This window comes from Engraulis encrasicolus, chromosome 3 (genome assembly GCF_034702125.1).
Source record: "Engraulis encrasicolus isolate BLACKSEA-1 chromosome 3, IST_EnEncr_1.0, whole genome shotgun sequence".
Classification (NCBI taxonomy): Eukaryota; Metazoa; Chordata; class Actinopteri; order Clupeiformes; family Engraulidae; genus Engraulis; species Engraulis encrasicolus.
In genome coordinates this window covers 13,036,444-13,059,537 of record NC_085859.1, presented here as the reverse complement: position 1 = coordinate 13,059,537, position 23,094 = coordinate 13,036,444, and the positions used below count along the sequence as shown (strand labels likewise).

Here is a 23,094-nt window from a genome sequence, read left to right as displayed (position 1 = left end):
TACGTCCATGGGACTGAAGTGAAGTATGCACACATTCTATGCAGTGCGACAAGCTTAAGAGCCACCATTAGACACGATGGAGGAAATGGATCGTCTTACCCGATGTGGGATATTTTCCTCAACGACTGAACCATTTGCTGTTTTATAAACTCCTTTCTCGCTACTGTGAATGGCAATTAATAGTGCAGTCAACATAGACTGTTCTTGCTTCCTGAATAAACTGAAATACAGAAAAACATGACACTGTCCACGTTTGGCCAAGATCACAAAACCCAGACCCGTGTTGGATGCACATGTTGGTTTTACGTCCATGGGTTTTTGGGGAGGCTCAGCTGTTTAGAGACTATTTTCTCTTTTGTGACACCTTTAATGCTTTTCTGAGCGAAAACGTAAAAATCACAAGGCAATTTCATATTGCTGGTTTTAGTTGTTTCACTGAACTTGCTGTGTCGCTGCACACATAGGTTTATATTTCCAAACTTAAGTATTTCAATTGTTTCATTTCATTTTATTTGGCCCATACATTTCATATTTATATGCATTTTCTGTAAGTACTGGTAAAGAGAAGTAAATGCAATCTACCCATTTCATGTAGGCTTTCTAAATCGCTGGAATGGGATTAACAAATGTTAACAAATGATTGCTTACCACTCAACTTCACTGAAAACAGACTTACCAATAGTTCCGGACAGACACATCTGTTGTTGTTGTTTCCCAAACAATCTGCTTCATTGACATAATGAATAAACATATTGATGTGACTCAATACATAGCCCTGTTGTTGGAGCTCACCACGTGCTGTTTTGGCGGAAATGAACATAGAACAGCTAAAGGTCAGGCCAGCACACTCTTATTGGGAAAATCCAGCAATTTTAAATTGACCAGAAACGACTGGCTTTGGACAAACAGTTTGCTCTCTTACGCATGACTTCTGAGATATTACTGGAAAAAAACGTTGATATGATAAATTGATTAGGCTGACTGTTTCTTTTTGCACAGGTCCGCTTGATGCACGCCATAACCTCCAGTGGCACGCTCGTTGAAGAGGTAACCACCTTTAGTAACGCACCACAACTTAGTCATTGCTATTCTGGTAACAGCCAATTCATAATGTCATGTCATAACAGGTGGCATTCCTGAGAATTTGGTAGCCTGATTATCATCGACTTTCAAATCTAGGAGGGCACGGCCTGGCTAATAATGGGGGCAAATGTGAAGTTTGGAAATTCAGTGGTAGGGCGAAATGAAGCGTGAGGGAATTGTGATTGCAAAGAAATGAGACGTAGCATTATGTACGGATCTTACTATCTTATATCCTAGCCATCACAGAGATGCGATAAAATGCTCTTTAGTATCCCCAATGTACCGTAATATCAACTCTCTCAGAATTCAGCATCATGACAAATGCCCTTAAGTACTACTACAAATCCTATAATGAGGAATAGGTAGGTACTAGAAGCTGCTGAGAAACTAGGATACTAGGCAAAGAAAGTAGGATATACATTTTCAAAATACAGTTTAGGTCAAAAGTTCGGACACAGCTTCTCATCCAATGCTTTTTTTGTTGTTTTTGTGGCTAATATTTCTGTGGCCTATACTGTAGGCTGCATGTAGCCTAGTTCCGCTAGTGGAACCTTGTAATAGTCGCAATTGAAAATACTACCCAGGTATGACACAACCAACACATTACACAGAGCGATAAGTATTACATCATGACCTGGTCATTGCCATTCTGGTAGCACCAAATTTGTAACAGGAGGCATGCCTTCACAGAGTAACTACATTTATCTGCCTTGTAAATGGATTGCAATTACTGCAGGACAATAATCATTACTATATGTACAGATTTCCCCAAGTTTATAGAGATATTTATTTGTGTAGACTTATTCTGCACATAAGGACAATTGGAAAGGATCTCAAATTCGGGACACATGACAGATCGGTGTGACCTTCTAACCTGTGTTCGCTCTCCCTTAACCTTACTCTCGCCAGCTGTATAGCCTTCATCTCCACAATACCATCTGGGTATCGCCTACAACCGCCATGTTTTTTCAAATGACGTTCCTTCTCAAAAATCCTTGCGTGTGATTGGATGAACCACTTTTCCTCCTCTTTACTGATGTGCCATTTCAGTCACTCATATTGAAATTGACCTGTGACACAGCAGAGAACAACAAGAGGCTCTCCGCCCATGTGTGGAAAAACTCCACTCGGCTATCCTGATTGGCTCATTCGTTCAGGAATTATTGTGACTTGCACAAGCCTCAGATGGTTGCTTGAGGAAACCAGGGGTCCGTTTCTCGAAAGCGTCTTTGCTATCGTCGTTAGCAAAGTCCTTCGTACGAGCGACTCAACTCTCTCTCGACAGCGACGCTCACCACTAAATCCAAGGGAACGGTGAGACGGTCTTAAGACGATTAGCAACGACAAGAATCGAGAAATGGACCCCAGAATGCCCTCATGTGTAGTTTGGCGAAACACAGCCAGATGGTGCAAGCCAGGCTACGTAGCTCCATCTCACTTGGCTTGAGAAAGAAACATCGAAAACCTAGATACGTAACCTACCATTAGGCAAGCACCTAGATCGGTGACTGATCAACATTTTGGTTTATGTTTCTCGAAAGCGTAGCTGGTAACCGGTTAGCAACTTTGCTAGTTGCCAATAGCAAATTGCATTGCAACCCACAGAGTAGTAGCTAATGCACTGTAGTTAGCAACTATGGTTTCGAGAAATGCACTAGTTAAGTTTTGTGTGTCCTGGACTTTCAAAATAGCACCTGACCCCAGGCCAGTGTGTGTCATACACACAGTAAAACATGCAGTGTTAATTCTACATATAGAGAGCTGATCGAACACGGTATTTTTTTGTTTTACTGTGCAGTACCTGTCACATAGGCCTACTGCTTTAGGTTGCGATAACCGAACAATTAGTTACAGCAGTGGTTCCCAAATATTTTCAGCCGGGACCCGACCACCCACCATAGTCTTAGCCTAGCAATGGATTTCTAGCAATATTAGCAGACAAACTATTTATGGAAAATCAAGCAATATTAGGCAGTTTTTTTGGTCCATTAATATTGCTAGATTTTGCATGAATAGTTTGTCCACTAGTAGGCCTATTGCTAGAAATCCACAGGACGGTAAATACATCTATGAGCTGTTAACCTCTGGATTTCCCATTGTTATGCAATGTCCCTCTTGTTCCCGACCCCCCCCCTTCAGTAACTCCGCAACCCCCCTTGAAGTCCCGACCACCAGTTTGGATACCACTGAGTTGCAGGCATCTTGAGACTCCCAAGCAGTTACTTATTGTTTTTGTGTTTCATTTTTGTGATTGCAATATTGTTTTTTTCCTCTTATAATCTTTCTTGTTGGAGAATGTGTCTTCATGTACAGAAAAGTAAGCAGACCCACAGAGTGATGTACAGAGGCGTTTGTCCTCTCCTTCATAGACCTCAGTGGCAGAAACACGTGTCTTTGAATATGCATCACGGAGGAAGTGTTTATGCACACTCGTCTCCTATGTGTGTGTGTGTGTGTGTGTGTGTGTGTGTGTGTGTGTGTGTGTGTTTGGGGGGATGGGGGGTTTAGTACATGCATGTGCGTCAGTATGTGCGTCAGTATGTGCATTTGTATGTGCGGTATGTATTTCTGTGTGTGTGCGTGTGTGTGTGTGTGTGTGTGTGTGTGTGTGTGTGTGTGTGTGTGTCTTTAGGCTACTACACTGAAATTAGTTACACGATGCTCTGGCATGCCCACACTTCCCTAAGATTTCCAGGTGTGGCTGGCTGAGGATAGACCTCCATTGCTGCTGACTGCCTAATACAGTTTCCTGTCCCTTTTTTTTAATTATTATTTTTTTTAAAGTTTTTTTTGTTGTCTTTTCGACTTTATTCAGGACAGGACAGTAGGAGAGGTAGATAGGAAGTGAATGGGGAGAGAGACGGGGAGCGGTTGGCAAATGACCCCGGGCCGGAATCAAACCCGGGTCGCCGTCATGGCAACCCAGTGCCCTACCGTTAGAGCCATGGTAGGGCCTTCCTGTCTATTCTTTCTCTCTACCCTTTCTTGCTCTTGTCTTTCTTAACCTGGCGTTGCATTTTTTTTGTGTTAATAATCTTTCCGTGTAAATAACAACAACACTGTACATAAGGAAGTCTGTACATATATAAATATATAGATATGATCACAGAGTATTGTACAGGATGTATACATTGTTTTTTTTTCTCCAAATGGGTCTGTGACCTGGGTTTTCCGTGCAGACTAACGTTCACTTTCATCTCAGATTTAAGATGCACTACTTCACGTATAATTCACAATTATAGGAAGTTGAAAATAATAAGATTGATTGAAAAATGATGCAAACGCTTTTCTCCTTATCTTCCACTGGGTTTTTGCTTGGTGCAGCAGACTCAGTATATGTACTGTATGCTGTCAGATCTGACAAAGTCATGTAAAGTACTCATTTGGCACTACCACTACTTTTTTGTTTCCTTTTTCGTGGCTACATTTGTATGATCGGAACTGACATGGTTTGTAATATATGACCCAATGCCATGTGTCTGTGTACCGTAGTCAACATTCAATAAAAAAAAATGAAAGCAACCTGAACCTTTGCAATGTGCTTCTGTCAGGCAATGTGCTTATGTCAGGCTTGTGGCTATGATAGGGTACTGACTGAGGTACATAATAGAAGTCCGCAACACTGTTAATGCTCAGTCATGTTTTGGATATTATTACGCAATTTGTACACACTTCAATTAAATATGCAGTTTGCCTAGAGCAGTGTTTCCCAACCAGGGGTACGTGTACCACTAGGGGTACGCGAGCACACTGCAGGGGGTACTTGGAAAAATATAATTTTAACATATACATGGAGCTTAGTTACATTAGGGTAGAGAAAGCTATAAATCTTGACTTTGGGGGTACTCATGGCACAACTAAGAGGCTTAGGGGGTACGCAAGACAAAAAAGGTTGGGAAACACTGGCCTAGAGGACTGAATGGAGGACCTGAAGGGTACGACGTGAATGTGATGACGAGGTGAGATGCAGGGCCGGATTAACACACGCTCGGGCTAGATATGACTGCAGCCTAGGGGCCCCTACCTACCAATAGGACCTTGATTGGCCAAAAGTGAAAAATTGTGGAATTGTGACAGGATGCCGTTTTGAGAAATTCATCTGTCCTTTATTCCTAGCTCGTAATTATGACACTATGTAAATCTATCCCGAAATGTGCCTCTCGGGTTGGGGGGCCCACAGCAGCCTGTAGCCTAGTGCCCATGGGCCAACATAATCCGGCCATGGTGAAATGAATGGTCAGGCAGCACGGTCTGGGAGTGAGGAAGCCAGTAGACTACTTTACCAAAAAATAAAGTGAACTGTGAAGTAGCAGTTATACGCTCTTCTTTGAAGTACCCTGAAAAGCTGCACCTGCTGAAAAAGAAAGCTTCGAGGTGCGTAGAGTAGTAGTAGGTAAGTAGACTGGCATTTGCCCGTGAAAAGATTGAGCATAACCTCCTCCCCGGGTCGGTACTTTCACTCTTGTACAGGCATTAGGCGGTGCACCAGCAAGGCAGGGGATCTCGTGCCTTGCTCAGAATAATCAGCGGCCGCACGCCGGTCCCCGAAGAAGAATAGCCTTAGCCTAGGCACACAAGCACACACTCCTAGACGTTTGGAAAGCCGCAAATCCATGGCTAAAGTTAGCCTGGTTTTACCAGACCAAAGTAATTCAAAATGAATGGTCTGGCCTGTCAGGCTAAGTCATATCCATACAACCTCCCTTAAAGGTGCACTGTGTAATATTTTTAGTAGGCCCATAGTTCATTTCCAGAATTTATGCTGCCCATTCACAAATTACTTTTTAAACAAATACTTACCACCACCATCAAATTCTAAGTAGCCTATTCATTATGACTAGGAAAATTGCACTTTTCACACATGAGAAGGGGATCTTCTCCATGGTCCACCATTTTGAATTTTCAGAAATAGACATTTTTAGCTGCAAAAAAATGCTGTACTTTGGTTATACTAATACATAGGCCTATTGGTTTATTACTTGGTTTATTATTACTGGCAATAAGCATCACAGTTTCAATGAGCAGGGTAGTTGCAATACCTTTTCTGGCCACATCCTACACAGTGCACCTCCAAGTACTCGAGGAATTCCATTCAGTTTATAGAACTCATTTCCGACTACGACGTCCCAGCCATAGCATAACCCAGTGGTTCTCAAACTTTTTCCATCATTCCCCCCTTCAGAGGGTCTAAATCAGGGGTGTCAAACATACGGCCCGCGGGCCGCATCCGGCCCGCCAGAGGGTTCCATCCGGCCCGGATGTAAAAAAAAAAATAAAAAATATATATTTTTTTTATTTTATTTTTTTACATTTTTTTTTTTTTTAAATGAAATAACCGAAATGCGCATTTACAGCCCTCGGGGCAAAATCGAGACCTGCATGACATTAACCCAATGATCACTCTGTTACTACTGTATATATGTAGTAAAGTGCACATCACACTTCTATTATAAATGGTGAATTTGTACTGTACAGGCATTTGATAAAGCTCATATATTATAGACCTCATATATAGAGATAAAATGTTAATACTTCTTATTCGTATTGTATTGGTATTGGTTGTAATTAAATAATAAATATCATTGGATTTGTATTGGTTCCTATTAAGCTCAAACTGGAAACGGGATGTTAGAATGCGTAAAAATGCAGGAAATTACATATAAGAAATACAACATTTTCTGGGGGAAAGCCCCCAGACCCCCTGCCAAAATGAACTGTCCCATATTTAATTAATGGTTGCCAATGAATGAATGAAGTCAAGGCATTTGCATAGGATTATCAGTATTGCATTGCTTTCTACTAGGGATGCAAACGATTAATCGATTAATCGACTTTAATCGATCAATGCATTAATTAAAAAACATGAATCGCAATTAATCGACAATTCAACTGAGAAGAGATCCAGGTGAAATGGGCATGTGAAAAGTGTGTATGAAGAGGGGTGTGAATAGTGGGAATATTTAAATCACCTTTGGATTAAAGAATTGAAATGGAATTAATTTAAATGTGGTATTTTATCTCAATTTTTAATTAAAATTTTAAGATTAAATCGTTTTTTTCCCGAGAAACATTGAGATTTTGGGGGAAAAACGCCGCTTATCAATTAATCGGAAGTCGATCGATAAGGCTATCAACTAATGATTAATGAATTAATCGATAATTTGCATCCCTACTTTCTACATATTCAACACACTTAAAACGTGATAGTACTGAACACTAATCCTCTGCTTTACGTTTTTTTTTTTTGTGATGATGTTACTAATGCGGCCCGCTTGAGGTCCACATGGGTTGTATGCGGCCCCCGGACCAAAATGAGTTTGACACCCCTGGTCTGAATGCTTCCGAGCCCCCCCTACTCACGCAGACCGATTTTACGATCGCTGCGCAGAATCAAAGGAGGGGTGACTCACTGGTGAGATTAAACAAAGAGGGACTGCAGTCAAATGCAGAAGTGTGTTAATTTCCTCCTCCAGGAGGTTATTTGATCGCCCGATTTCTGAGTGGCATGTCTGTCCGTCTGTCGCTCTGTTCGTTCGCTGCTATTTCGCGGGCTGCCACAAGGTGGACGAGGTGAATTGAGCAATGCTAGGACGTGCCTGCGACTTGGATTGATGGACAGGATCAGCAGGGCTGGACTGGGATCTGAAAAGGGCCCGGGCAATTTTTGACTCCTGAGGGCCCAGTGCCTCTATCGGTATATCGGTATATGATGACATAGTCTCGGCGTATATATACAGACAAATAATGTATGTATAATGTATAGGCCTTTATATGGTGGTCATGTTTTTGTTACACAGAAGATATTCTTGCCCACTGGACCTGGGCTGAAAGGAAGAAAAAAGCTACTGCTTCTGAAGTTCTGAGTAGCCTATGTTTCAAATTGCTCCAGTTCATACAGTCAGTGAGCCTGCTTACTAAATGGCATGTTAACAACACGCCCCCCTTACCCAACGCGCCCCAAAACCAAAAGTTGTTATCTAGGCATGAACTGTAATGCAGCTTGAGACTCATCAAAAGAGGCTCAGATTGTCAACGTCTGACAAGTGGGTTTTTTTCGGCATTTTTTCACCACAGCAAAACCAAGTCGTATTGCTTAGACTTCCAACATAGCCTACACACTGCAATGCCAACAACAACACAAATAGCTAGAGCGTTCACAGCAGGTCAAGTGAGCGCGTATAACGATTCCTTAACAATGGCACGGCTGGTCGACGTCTTACCTATCCATCTAAGAGGCAGATAATACTCATGATAAAACCAGATGTCTTGATAATGACGTGACATGACATTAGGGGAAAGATTACAAAAATGCATTTAGTACAAAATCGTAGTTGCACAACACAGCGACAAGCAGAAGAGTAAAAAAAATATATTGTAGGAGAAAGGGAAAGGGCAGGGATGCGCCATTGCGCCGTAATTAACATGTAATTACAAGACAGTCATGTCGTCCGTGTGACAGCCGACACATGAAAAGAAATGGCTACAAGAAGTTCATGAAAATAAATCTACATATTTGTTACTGATTTGAGCGAGTAAAGAGGGACGACAACTTGAGTTTCATGCGGAAAAACGCAGAGGCCAGCTAGATGTAGAGTAGAGGACACGACGCATAACTAATACACAGCACACATCACGGCCTTGTGACAAGACAAACGAACGATTTCTATGCTGGCATTACACCATTACAAGAGAAGGGCAGGGAACGGCATCAAAATGAGTACATGTTTGCGAGTAATTTGATTAAGTCAGGATGACAACTTGGTCTCAGGCAAGGCCAGGGAAACGAAACAAGCAGACGGTATGGGTAAAAGGGGTAGCCAAACTTGGCTACACTGCATTAGCTAGCTAGAGGGTGTGCTGGGGTGAAGACTAACCTCAATATCCCTGAGTCACGTCTCGTCTCCCGTCTCCTCATCTTTTCTTCCCCTGCTCGAACCCTCTCCTACACCTACACCTCCTCCTCTTCATTATCCAGTACCACCTGTCCGCTCGCGGCCCCAGTGTCCCAACCTATCGAGCCGTCCAGCAGTGGTTCCCCAATCCCCATCTCCGACGGGCCGAACCACATTAGCTCGAGCTTATGTTTTTAGTTTTAAACAACTTGTCAGTGATTTTAGCACATTTTGCAGCGTCCAATTTAGGGTATGCGTTATCTTTTCTTGCGCTTGTCATGTAGCCACTCTTCTTTCTCCATTTTGCGTCCTATCGTCCACCAGAGTTTTAAGCCAGGTGGTCGTCAACTATCGAGGTGATGATTAGTTTAGTCAAGTGGGGGTCTGTAGGGAGGGGCGGGCCTTAGAGAACCGAAGTGTTTCATTGGACTAGCCCAATGTGCATCAGAAGAAGCATCCAATGGGCGCCGATTTGTCATTTTTTACGGGTGCAGACAATAAAAAATAATTTATATATATTTTTATTATTATTTTGGGCCCTGGGAGGGCCCGAGACGCGCGAGGGCCCACCGGGATTTGCCCGGTACGCCAGATGGCCAGTCCAGCCCTGTGTGATCAGTGACCACAGTCACAGCATAGCGCACGGATTTGCTGTGCCTACATGGCTGTGTAACCAATAGCACACCAAATGATGTACAATATGGCACACATATCGTTGCGGAGTTGTTCTCCGAGCGTTTGGCCTGACAACCAAATCAGCTTTTGCGGAGTTGAGCAGTTGTTCCCTGTTCAGTTGGAGTTCACAAAGGGTGGAGATATTTGGTGAACAGTGGTTAACAGTGATGAAGGCACAGTTGTGTTGCGACGGTCACCACAACAAAGGCAATCAGAATGCGCACAGCGCAGATTTGCTGTTACTGTGCCCACATCATGGCTGAAGCCATAGGCGTAGCCAGACACTAAAACATAATGTAATATAATAATTACATATAATGTCACGCATACGTCGCAGCTTTCACAGAGTTCATTGTTCACAGAGTTAATTGTTCTCAACCAGATCAGCTGGTAACACTTCCAAATAAGGGGCCATAATTGACAGTAAAGTAGCTACAACCTAATACTTAAGTAAGGATTAATAAGCATTACTTAATGCCACATTAGACACATATTAATTGTTGTATTAACAAATTAATAAGCACTTATTTAACTATTAGATAACTATTACCTTGTGTTACAAGTTAATAGCATATTATTATTTAACTAATAGATAATTAAGGGCACAGTTAGTAGTTAAGTAGCTATCAGGTCATACTTAACTAAGGACCAAAATTAACACTTACTTAATACAAAAGTAAGTCATAACTAATTGTTAATTAATACAAAAATATTGGGTTTTGGGACCCTTATATTAGAGTTGGCTGAGGATAACTAATGGTTAACTAATAGATAGATATTGGTGTTTGGGACCCTTATATTAGAGTTGGCTGCGGATAACTAATGGTTAATTAATCGATAGATATTGGTATTTGGGACCCTTATAGTAGAGTTGGCTGAGCATACCTAGTAGTTAGGTTATTAATCTACTATGACATCTAGTTTTCACTCGTTCAAATCACTGTAACTGTGGCAACAGGAGCCATTATATAGCAAGGATTGGACGTACACTTCTCAATGATAGTGGGGTGATGAGATGTATTTCCATATACCACTTATTAGTTTTAATGGTAAAAACCCTACAATAAATGCGGAACATTATGATGAGTAATAGTTTTGAAGCAAAACTAAACCATTCCTTTGTGATAATTAAGTTAATGTTTGAGAATATTAGCTCCAAGAAGTGCAGTGCATGATGGGTACGCAATCTACAGACAACAATATTTCGGTATTATTTAATCATTAGATATGCCTTGCTTTTGTATTAAGTAAGTGTTAATTAAGGTCCTTAGTTAAGTATGACCTAATAGCTACTTAACTATTAACTGTACCCTTACTTATCTATTCGTTAAATAATTATATGCTATGAACTTGAGACACATGGTAATAGTTGATTCAGAACAAAGAAAAAGGGTCAGAGGGCTTCGGCGTTCACTGAAGTTTTGGCGAAGGTGCTCTTTGGTTATCCTTTACGAAGGATCCATCCAAGTCAATGAAAAAAATATATCCAAGGCACTCTTCTTCTGGGTTAAAAAGCTTTTAATAAACAGCTAGTTCATAGTAGAACGGTTAAAAATTGCCAACATGTTTCGGCCGACAATGGCCTTCTTCAGGGCTGTAAAAACATTTCAAATCTCCCCCCACTTCCCTATATGCATGTGAACGTCATCAAGTTCTGGTGCGCGTCGCGCAGGTCTCCAAACCGTGCGCGCCTGTGAACGTGCGCGCCATCTGGTTACTCCCGTCCGTGCTCGCACAGGTGCCCAAAACAAATATGGTAGACACCTGCTGTCCTTACACCTTATAGGCTACAAGAAAAACAGAGAGTATCATAAACCATTCTTAAAAAACATCAACACTTCATAGTAACTAATAAATATCAGAGAAATGAAATCATGTCGATGTTATCATTCAAACCCGGATATTGCATGGCATTTAAACTGTGTATCCATCTGCTCTCTTTTTGGTTAAGCAGTCTTTGTCTATCCCCTCTTCGTGTATTCAAAGGGATGTGGTCAATGCCTATTGCTGTGAAAGTGGCATGTGCATTTGAATGTGTTTCTGTAAAGTGCTTAGCCATGGCATAATCACTGTTGCCACCTCTCCGCCAAGCGGTCCTTTAAGCGTCTTTTGCCCAACATAGAAGGCATCACACAGAGAGCATCTCAGCATATAAATGACATAAGTAGTTTGGCAGTTTATAAAGTGTCTAATACTAAAAACCTTGTGTGTGTTCGGGTGCGTAAAACGCGTAGATTTCTTCAAGCGTTCTCAAAGGGCAATATTGACCACCGTAGTCATATCATTACCTAATTATGGATGGATATATTACAGTAATAGCTGCCATTTAATATTGTGACAAAACAATTATGTGATGAAAGGCATGCAGCCAACACACAATGAATGAACAATGTCACTAAGGCTGTAGCGATGGGATCTAATAATTTCCAGTAGGCCTTGAGGACGATATTATTAGCCTCCCTCCTGAAATTAGACATTTCTCTTGATTTCTCTGTGAGAATGACCATTATGAACCATTTCTGTTGTTCTAGAAACAAATACACTGATGGAGATAATGTCCAATGAGTTGAATTAGCATTTTTTCAATTTTCACAATGAGTTTAAATAAAAAAGGGTAAAAATGCCCCCCTTATCATTAATAGTCAATAGAGAGCCATTTATGAACCAAAACTGACATCAGGCACTTTGATTAGTTGTTAACTATGTTGGCACGTGCCCTACTAGGGATTTCGGCCCATTTTTTCATTGCAAATAGTTAACCTGGTCCAAATTGCATGGATGTTGAGGATGGACATTCTTTTTCAGCACTCCTCAAAGACTATCTAAAGGATTGAGATCCGAACTACAACATGATCATGGTTTTAGTAACCTTGAAGAACATTTGAACAATTTTGGATGAACGTTTTGGGTTATTATCTTACTAAAAGCTCCAGTGAAGATGTTAGCTTCCTCTGTGATCATATTTTTGCATGGTCACCTTCCACATTCTATCATAATGTTCTATTTTATGGTGCCGTACACCCAAACAAGGTTTCCTGTGGCTGAGGGTGCAACAGAATGATAATTCCACCACCATGTTTAATTGTGGAAACCATGTTATAAAGTTTTAAGGACTATCCCTTTCTTCACCTGATAGAAGCAGAATGCATGCATCAAAGCAGGTGCAATTGAATCTCATCAGATGAAAGCAGAGACTTGCAAAACTCATGTTTGACTTTCAAATGTTCGTAGTAGAGATGGGATTTATGGCTCTTTTTTGGGATCCGGATCTTAGTGGCTCGTTCCTTTCAAAGAGCCGTTCAAAAAACTGGATCTTTTGGCTCTTTTTTAAATGATTTATTCAGTGTTAAGAATGTAATATTTTGACTCCTCCTCAAGGTAATTTTGTCCAAACAACAACTGATTATTCTCCTGCTTCTAAAGACCGTTTTTGCCTCTATTTGGGGTAAACAATTGTGGTTTTTTCCCAAATTTTATTACTCTGGTCGAGGTCACGTGCTTAAAATGAATGAGAAATGAACGAAATAACGGTCGAGTGGCTCCCCCAGCTGTGATCCGGTTCCCATCGTTCACTTCAGGGAGCCGTTCAAAAGAACAGGCTCGTTCATGAACGACACACCTCTAGTTCGTAGGAAAAGCTCAACAACACTCTGATATGCACCGCCTTTAGTAAAAGGGTTCTTCTGTGATGATGGCCCCAAAGCCCAATATGATGACAAGCCCTAACAGCTGCCTTTCTTGAAATAAAAACTCCAGGTGAGGCCAGGTCAATAACAATCATCTAGGCAGGTGTCCAATGCTTCTTTGGTCTAATGAGACTAAGCAGTTTCCACAGTTACACATAGTGGTGGGGGCATCAAGTTTTTAGACTGTTATTCAGCCTCAGACACAGGGAGTCTGGGTCTGGATCTGGATTGCTGGGTCCTCCAACAACATTTTACCCCAAAGTAAACATTTAAATTAGTTCAGAGGTTCTTCAAGGACACTAAAACCATGATACTGGAATGACCCGCTCAAATTCCAGTCCTCAATCCCACTGAGAGTCTGTGGCAAATGTCTATGCTCAGCATCCATGCAATTTGGACCAGCTAGAACACTTTGCAGTGAATAAATGGGCCAAAATCCCTAGTGGGGCATGTGCCAACCTAGGTAACAACTGATCAAAGTGCCAGTTTTGGTTCATAAATCATATTGAATATTAATGATAAGGGGGCTAATAATTTTGTCCTGGCCATTTTTGCCCTTTTTTGTTTAAACTCATTATAACGATAGAAGAATGCGAATTCAACTCATTGGACATTATCTCCATCAGTGTATTTGTTTCCAGAATAACAGAAACGGTTCATAATGGTCATTCTCACTGAGAAATCAAGAGAAATGTCTAATTTCAGGAGGGAGGCTAATAATATCGTCCTCAACTGTACATATTCCACAGTACAGTAGGGCCTATATGGCATGACCAAACATTTGCCAATCCCACAATGACATATGAACTATACTAAAGCTAACCAGGTGACATACATCCTAGCTAATAAAAGAGACACGTAATTTGGTTAAAATTGAATGTTCACTTCTCTGAACACAATGGTAGGCCTGCACGGATCACACCACACCATGTCACAAATATTAGTAAATTCAGCTTCCCTGACGGAGGTCTGCATTCTCTGAGTGCATTTCTAGTTTCCTATACTATTCAAATTCATGACAATTAATAATACAATGTTGGTGAGGGCTTTAAACGTATTGACTTAATGGCGAGACAGGAAATAATTTCTTTGGGGGGGTGGAAACCCAAAATCAGATGTGACACGCCCCCCCTGCGATGCCTTCGCGCCCCCCAGGGGGGCTTACACCCCACTTTGAGAAAGACTGGCATAACCCATGATCCTATTCACCACGCCTCCTCCCAACTGAACTAGCCAGACTGCCGTTGCCACCTGTCACCAGCGATAACAAGTAGAATAATTGTATTGCAGCTACTTTTCACGAGGTAAAATGAAACCGGTTGATGCATCAGGCTTGAAACCAAAGACGTTGTCGGGGAGCCCTGCACCTGCCCTTATACTTTGGACCATCAGGAGGTTTCTGATCAGAACTTCAGAAGTTGTCAAAAATGTTCCGGTCATTCTTGATTCAGCTGCAAGAGACGTGCAGGGTTGTGGCAATGGTAGGGCATACCTCTTTGAAATCCGTGTTTATTGTTTAGATATGCCGACTTGTGCTCACGCGCGCTCGAGAGAGGGGGGTTGTAAGAAAATAATATTAGCCTATTCTAGACCATTAATGCGGAGTAGGCTTAATGCACGCGATAATGTTATTGATGATTAGAAAGATCGCTGGTCTCAGATGGTTTCAGTGCATAGATGTTTCAGGGCGTAGGCTATGGTGTATTAGCCTAGTTATGCACTGAATTAGTGTCTTTGATGCACAATTAAAGAGGCTGTGGTAAATTATACACGCAATCAACAGCACTGACCGTCGACTTCCGCACACAAGAACATTCCATGCGCTGACTGTGGGCGTACCCGTAAGCGGACGGACACCCGGCATAAAAGACGGGATTTGAGATTTCCTTCCTACACTGCAAATTAATTTGACGGACAGACATGGACGGACCGTTGATGACTGCTGATGACTGCAGGGCGTATCACAAACTTACGCCGACACGCAGTGAGACCAATCAAAAAATCTGTGTGGCTGTCACTGCAGCCGTCATGATCAACACCCTGATATGCGCGTTTGTGGTCATCTACGTCTCCAGTACGCAGGCAAAGGTAAGCTTAAAATGTCCATGTTTTGCACCCGTCAAAATGAATATGAAAAATATAGCTGCAAGCAGCAATGCGGGGCCAAGCAGTAAACTTGCCAAAGTCGCCACGGCAACAGAAGGAACTGCAGCGCCCCCTTTGGCCCAAATCTCGCCAATGTTGGGGTGCATTCCTTGGAGGGGAAAATGGGGAGAGAGACGGGGAGGGTAGGCAAAGGACCTGGGCTGGGAATCAAACCCGGGTCAGCCGCATGATAGACGAGTGCCCTACCGGTTGGCCACGGCAGAGCCTGTGCTGCCCTTGATTTATATTGAGTAACACATTTCCATTCCCTCTCAAATTAGTCTATAAAATATCAGCAAGTAATTTCTATACTTGAGAGGCTTGCTTTTTGGACAGCAATTATAATCCTCTGTGATCATTCTATTTAGTAAAATTGTTTATATGACATACAATATTATGGGAAAAAAACCGGGAGCCTACTGAAAATAGATATGTCCTTGAAATCCTAAACATAAGAATCCTATAGGCTGCAATGTAATGTTGGCCAGCCTTTTGAGAGACTGGTCTGAGGAATTGGTGTACATAGAAGTAACGTGTGTGTGTGTGTGTGTGTGTGTGTGTGTGTGTGTGTGTGTGTGTGTGTGTGTGTGTGTGTGTGTGTGTGTGTGTGTGTGTGTGTGTGTGTGTGTGGGAGACAGACAGAGGAACCAAGAGAACAACAATGCTCTCTCTCTCTCTCTCTCTCTCTCCCTCCCTCCTTCCCTCTCTCTCCCTCTCCCCCTCCCCCTCCCTCTCCCTCTCCCTCTGTCTGTGTGTGTGGGTTGGGGGTGGGGGGGGGGGTGGGGCAGTGGGGCTTTGGTTGACACTAGAGCAATAGCAGACTACGCACACACCTAAGCTCTCGGTGTGTCCAGAGACCCCCTGCCGAGAATGGTGTCAGTGAACGTGCGCAGGTGCCGTTGGTAAGGGGACAGAGAGATGAGAAAAATCCCTCCATTCTTTCCACAATTTTGAATGGCTGCTGAGAGCTGATAGTTTTTCCAATTGTTACGAAAATCCATACCTGGGTGCAGCATAGTGTGAAGATGACCTGTGTACCAATATTTTGAAAATTGGGAGTACGGTTCAAAAGCTACAGGCAAAAATGTAGCTAAAATTTTGACCTGCTGGTGGCGCTACAGAGTTTGAGCTGGGGATCTGATTTTTTTTGTGGTAGGTCATGGGATGGACTACTATGTGTGTACAAAAGCCCAGCCTGATTCGACAAACGGTTGCTGAGATATGACCTCACTTCCTGTTTCGCCACGTTTACGACAATTTTGATTGGCTGTCACGGCTAAACGATAAAAGATATCCAATATTCCTGAAGACCCCATGTGTAGCTCACTCCAGAGATACTACATACCGAGTTTTGGGCGAATTGGTCAAAAATTGCGGGAAAATTAACATTTTTATTGAATTTTACAAAATTCAAAATGGCGGGAAAACTATCCTGGCGGAAAATGACGTCATAGTGTGCGTTGGATTCGTCTTGACTCAAGGATTCCAGGGATACCAAGTTTATGAAAATTGGCCCAGCGGTTCAAAAGTTACAAGCAGAAATGTACCTGCAACTTTGACCTGCTGGTGGCGCTAGAGCGTTGGGGCTGGGGTCCTATAAATTGCTGTGGGTAATGCTGAGACTGCCCCGAATGTGTGTGCCAATTTACAGCATTTTCCTGCCTACGGTTCTATGGGCTGCCATAGACTTGCAGAGGGATAGGAATGGTGACTAGAGAATAATAATAATAATAATAATAATGAAGAAAACCTACTAACTCTATAGGGGCCTTCGCCAGCTTCGCTGCTTGGCCCCTAATGACAACAAAATAGCCTATGGAGGTATGGCCATTAGGCTTAAGGGTAGGGTTCAACGATGCAGGTTTGATTTATGTGCATAATGAGGATGCTGACAATAATCACCTCTTAATTTGTGGCTATGTATCTTAATTTAACTGTATGTCTTTATATCTGCTTGTTTTAAAGGCATCTCCTTCAGACAAATTTGCAGGTGAGTCATTTTAAAACAAGATTACATTACATTACACATAGGTAGCCGATGCTCTTACTGAAAGCCACTCACAGTTATCACAGGGTATTGGGTACAGTCCCTCGAGCAAAGTCAGGTTAATTGCCTTGCTCAAGAGCACTTCATCCATGAATAATATGGGGTTCGAACGCGCAATCTCCTGATTCCAAGACCAATCCCCCTACCGTTAAGACCACAGTTTCCTCTAAGTTTAGAGACCTTTCTATCTTTCACTTTTGGTGATGAATGTAGCCTAATGTAGATGGAGGACCTAATTGTAATGATGCACACATGGAAATGTTTGAGCAATGTTGCTGAGCAGCAACATGATTGGCTGGCCTTTGCACAGAGCCTGATGTAACCTTATTGTCACAAAAATTGTGATGAGCAAGTGTTAATCTGTTACTTAAACTTAGGACCAGTTCAGTCAATTTCAACATGCAGTTGTAATGCTCACACTACCCTGGACTTGTCAGTATCCGATATTTTTTTTCTTCTTCTTCTTCAGCCGTTTCCGAGATCCTGGTCATTGTAATGGGGGCAGCGCTTTGTTTACATAAAAAAAACAAAACACATTTTTATTTATTCCCAAAAACATCCAAAAGGTTAAGATGAGATTAAAACTCTGAAGATGCTTTGCTATGAGCAGAGACTGCAGGAGCAACTATGATGTGGAAGTTGAAGCTCAAGACGGTGGACTGTACTGGTGTTATAAAACATCAGCAGACAACTAGCAAACAGCGGTACCATTTGGGAAATATTTGGAGTAGGCCTATGTAAATTTTTGTAAAAATGTAAACGGACGCTGCCCCCATTAGAATAGCTCATATATCGGAAAGGGCTGAGATGAAAAATGTGGCATCACCAGGTACTGACAAGTCAAGGGTAGCGTGAGCAATACAACAGCATATTGAAATGGACTGAACTGGTCCTGTAAGGCTCTCTGTAATGTCATACCATTGTTTTTATGATGTACGTAGGCCAGCTGATTCTTTTCAGCAAAGACTGAACTGGCCCGCCGTTGGGCCCTTCTGCACAAAAAGGCTTTAAAAGTCAGCAAAGGCTGTTGCTGATCCGAGTTCTCCTGATGGAAGTGTTACAGTGATAAACATTCCAAACAACGTCATAGTAGACCAATCGTTGCCCTGAGACATGGTTAAAATAAGTTGCTCTGTGCATCATCATGTTAACAGCCCTCATATCAGGAGCAATCCATATCTGCATCCACAACAGAGGCAGGCAGGGCTGAACTGGGCCCTAAACCAAAACAAATGGCTTGGGCTTTTTTTGTTGGCATAGATCAGCCCCTCCCTCAGTACACCGTCCACTAGGGGTCGACCGATACAGATTTTTTAATGGCCGATGCGATACCGATGTTTTTTCATCACCCTTGGCCGATACCCGATATTTGGGGCCGATATGGGTTAAAAAAAGGTTAAAAAATGACAAATATTCCAGGTCTCAAGTTAAAAATAAACATTCCTTTAACATTATCAGATTGAGGTAGAACTTGTAACATTTAAACACCCACTCTAACTATCAAGTAATGTCTAACAATCAAGTGATAAAAAAATGAAGTGTCTTGGTGCTTTAAAAAAAAAAAAAAATGAATGGCATAAAATAATAAATATTGCGTATCGGCCAAAACCACATGCTAATCTGCCGATACCGATACACTTATAATATGCAAATATCGGCCCGATACCGATACCGATATATATATGGGTCTATCCTTACCGCCCACCCCACTATCAGGGAAGCATCAGCCCCGGAGGACTGCCGGCCCTCCAGGAAAAGTCCAGCCATATGAGGCACACTTGCAGACACTTACACTGAAGTAAAGTAAAGTCTTTGAGTGCAGTGAACGCAGTAGCATGCCCGTGATAGTGCCTACCTTGCTGCTTCTCAGCAATCTTTTGAAGTTAGGATAGGATAGGATGAGCCTTTATTGTCTCTTCTAGAGAGAAATTTGGTATGGGCACAGAGAGTCTAAGCGTTTACACAAAGAACACATATCAACACATTAGACAAACATAAAAACACACTTAACATGCAGGACTGGACCACAGAACATGTAAACATGTAGCCTACATCCAAACATGCACATAAACACACAATTATATCATACCATATCTCTTTCACACACACACACACACACACACACACACACACACACACACACACACACACACACACACACACACACACACACACACACACACACACACACAACCCCACACACACACACCTACCTAAGTTGACCTATTGCTCATCATTATCCAGACTCCAGATATAGACCAGGTGATCTGAAATGTGTTTGACACCCCTAATATAGACCAACCAGGAAACTGCAACAGCAGCTTGTCTTGGCATGCAACACACACGCGCGCACACACACACACACACACACACACACACACACACACACACACACACACACACACACACACACACACACACACACAGACACACACACACACACACACACACGCACGCATGCACGCACGCACGCACGCACGCACGCACGCACGCACACACGCACACACGGTCACACACGGTCACACACACACACACACACACACACACGAATGAATTATTAGCCAGTCAAGACTTGTAAAAATAACACTGTACATATGAATGTGTTAGTAATGTCATCATCGTTGTCAGCAAGATGCCAGAGGGTTTATCCCCCCTGCTGACATGTTATGTAGGCTAGTTGCTGTTTATGCTTACATATATACCTGGTAACACTTTAGAATAACAGTCCATTAAAGTGCTTTATTAACACATTAGAAACAAATGTGTTAATAAAAACAGTTTGTAAATGAGTAAGAACCAGCCTCACAGCAGATGTGTGTGTTAACATTGTATTTATAACTCATTTACCAACATTTGTAAATGTTTTGTTGATTATTAGTTTGTTATTTACAAAGTGTTTCCAAAACTTTTTAGCGACTTTTAATCTAAAGTGTTACCAAATAACCTTTCCATCTGTTACAGAGACTTCCCCAATGTGGCTAGAGAAGCAGACCCAACTGGTCAGCAAACCTGAACCACATCGTGCTCACCTGAGAGGTGAAATCTTCTTTTCTTCAATTTTTTGAGCGATACTCACGCACAATTTTGCTTTATACAGACAGATGCTCTCCTGCTCAACAACGCTACCTACTACACCAATGCTGTGGTCATGTTAGACACTTACATGTGACTGGTATTCTCCAGTCACGTACATGTGTCTTGTTCATGCTACCAGTACATGATGAGCTCTTTTCCAAAATGATACATATCCATTTTCAAAAGAATTCAAAAATTAAGTTTTATGGTCTTTCTCTGTTAATGTCATTGAAATCAGTGATTCAGTGTTTGAATTTAATATGGAAATATCAGATAACAGTAGCCTCTTTGTGCAGATGGGCCCGTCGACTCAACTACATAATAACTATATTTAATCCCTTAGCACAGAGCCTATGTTATAACCTTACTCTCACCAAACTTGTAATGGCTATGTTTATATCTGTTACTTAAGGCTCTCGGTAATTTCATACAGTAGCAATACCAGAAGCACTAAGAGGCTACATGGTTTTTATAGCATTTTGGAAAAGAGATCTTCAAACAGGGACTGATGGACTAGATAAGCGTTTCTCAAGGGGGGCAGTACAGCCCCCCATTGGGCGTCGGGGAGCTCTAGGGGGGGTGTTGAGAAGGATACAACTGAGAGGGGGCAGTGCTTAGTTGTCATTGGGGGACATTAGTCCATTTAATTTTTTAATACTAAGGAGGGTGTTGTCAGACTTACGATGACGTTAAGGGGATGTTTGTTCAAAAAAGGTTGAGAACTACTGGACTAGATGGAGTGATTGATGACTGGATTGATGCATTGATTGGATAGCTGGTTGACCTCATCCTTCTGGTGTCATATTTGATAGCCTTTGGCCGGGGAGCGGATGGACACGTCGTCTGGAGGCCCGTCTCCAATTCCAACATGGTGTACAACGAAACACGTCACAAGCTGGAAATACCGAAGCATGGCCTGTACAACATCTACCTACAGGTGGTCTACCGTAGCAACGCGAGTATACCCTGCAAAGAGCCGTTTCTCGTCTTGGAACAGAAAGTGATGTGGAAAGGCAGCCTTTACAACGAAAAGCTAGCTATTATCACTGCCATTGAGACTGTTCCCTGTGCAACAAAAATCTGGTACAGAACTGTAATCAGCATGGCCCAACACGAGTTCAGGGATGGGGAAATAGAGGTGCAGATTTTAAAACCTGGCTTTGTGGACATGGGTGGAGATGTGGCCTCGAAAACCTTCTGGGGAGTGTACCTACACACAGATATTTATTAAGTGGTACACAGGGTTTCTTTTTCCTAAAACAGAACAGAATATTCTGTGTATAGGCCAGGTGTACTACATTGACAGACATATCAAATAGAAAAAAAAACCTGTCCTGTAGATGTCTGAATGGCACAGTGAGTTGCTCAATCTGCCTGTGATACCATCAATCTTAAACCGAAACCGTTTGCACGGAAACAACAATATTAGTAATTGATTCAGTTTGACTTGCTGACGTTTGCTAATTCACTGGCTAGCATTTCGTGTGTGTGTGTGTGTACGTGTGTGTGTGTGTGTGTCTGTGTGTGTGTGCGTGTGTACACATGAATGCTTGTGGCAGGCGGATCACATAACAGTTGACTGGTGTGGTGCAACGAGTGGATTGTCATTGTCCTTGACAGTGTGGGTGTCAATACTACCGGTGGAAGGTGTGCCATGTGTGTAAACAGGCTGGGTATGTGACGTCAGGCTTTGTCCCCAGGCACTGTAACTTAGTTCTGCAGACATGTGATGTTGATTCAACACAAACTTTGAGTTGAAATGTCACTACAAGATTCGACAAGATTTCGAGTGTTGAATTAACACTTAATAGCAGTTCAGGCGTCTTAGGTGTGTGTGGTATTGGCATGGGGACCCTGAAGCCCTTCTTTATTTCCTGTCTAAACATAAAGTTTGCAGAGACCAAAAGACTGTATACTGTATTTTGTGCCTTGAAAGTTGTTGGGAAAATGTCAGTCATTCGAGTTATGAGGTAGCCTAAAGCTTAACGTTTGGATTTGGTTATATTTGGATCATACATATGTGTAAATGTCCTCTTATTGAATAGGATGACGAATAAAAAGAGCAATGTGTTGAATATAATGTCATAACTGTCTTGTTGACTTCTGTTGTCTTCGATTGTTAACTGGGAGCAGTTCTTGGCAGGGCTTGAAAACGAAATTATTTTTCAATCGTTCCGTTCCGAACGGTTCGGGTAGGCCTTTATTTAACGTTTTCGTTCCTGAATTCGTTCCAGCACCAAAATTTCGTTCCTGAACCGGTTCAGAACGCAAAATATCGTTCGTTCTTATCGTTCCCGGAAGTGTTTTGCGGGCCTATCAAGTTTATTTTTATGGACTGTATCTTATACCTAGAATAGGCGTACCCATTAGTATTTGCCCTTGATTTACACAGTAGCTACTCTATCCCCAAAAATAATAGGCTAAATCACAGGCGGCATCCAAAAACATTCAGATCTCACATTCTGGATACGTGCTAAACTCCTTACCTGGC

At 42.1% G+C, this 23,094-nt stretch overlaps 1 protein-coding gene across 1 annotated transcript; it reads left to right on the top strand.

Annotated features, from left to right (window-relative positions):
* Positions 1-15,119: 15,119 nt before the first annotated feature.
* LOC134445226 (uncharacterized) lies at positions 15,120-22,658 on the top strand. Its single transcript, XM_063194303.1, has 4 exons — positions 15,120-15,424; positions 17,447-17,471; positions 20,490-20,564; positions 21,416-22,658. Exons 1-4 carry the CDS (start codon positions 15,257-15,259, stop codon positions 21,832-21,834), a joined length of 687 nt encoding a protein of 228 aa, XP_063050373.1. The 5' UTR covers positions 15,120-15,256; the 3' UTR covers positions 21,835-22,658.
* The last annotated feature ends 436 nt before the right edge of the window (positions 22,659-23,094 follow it).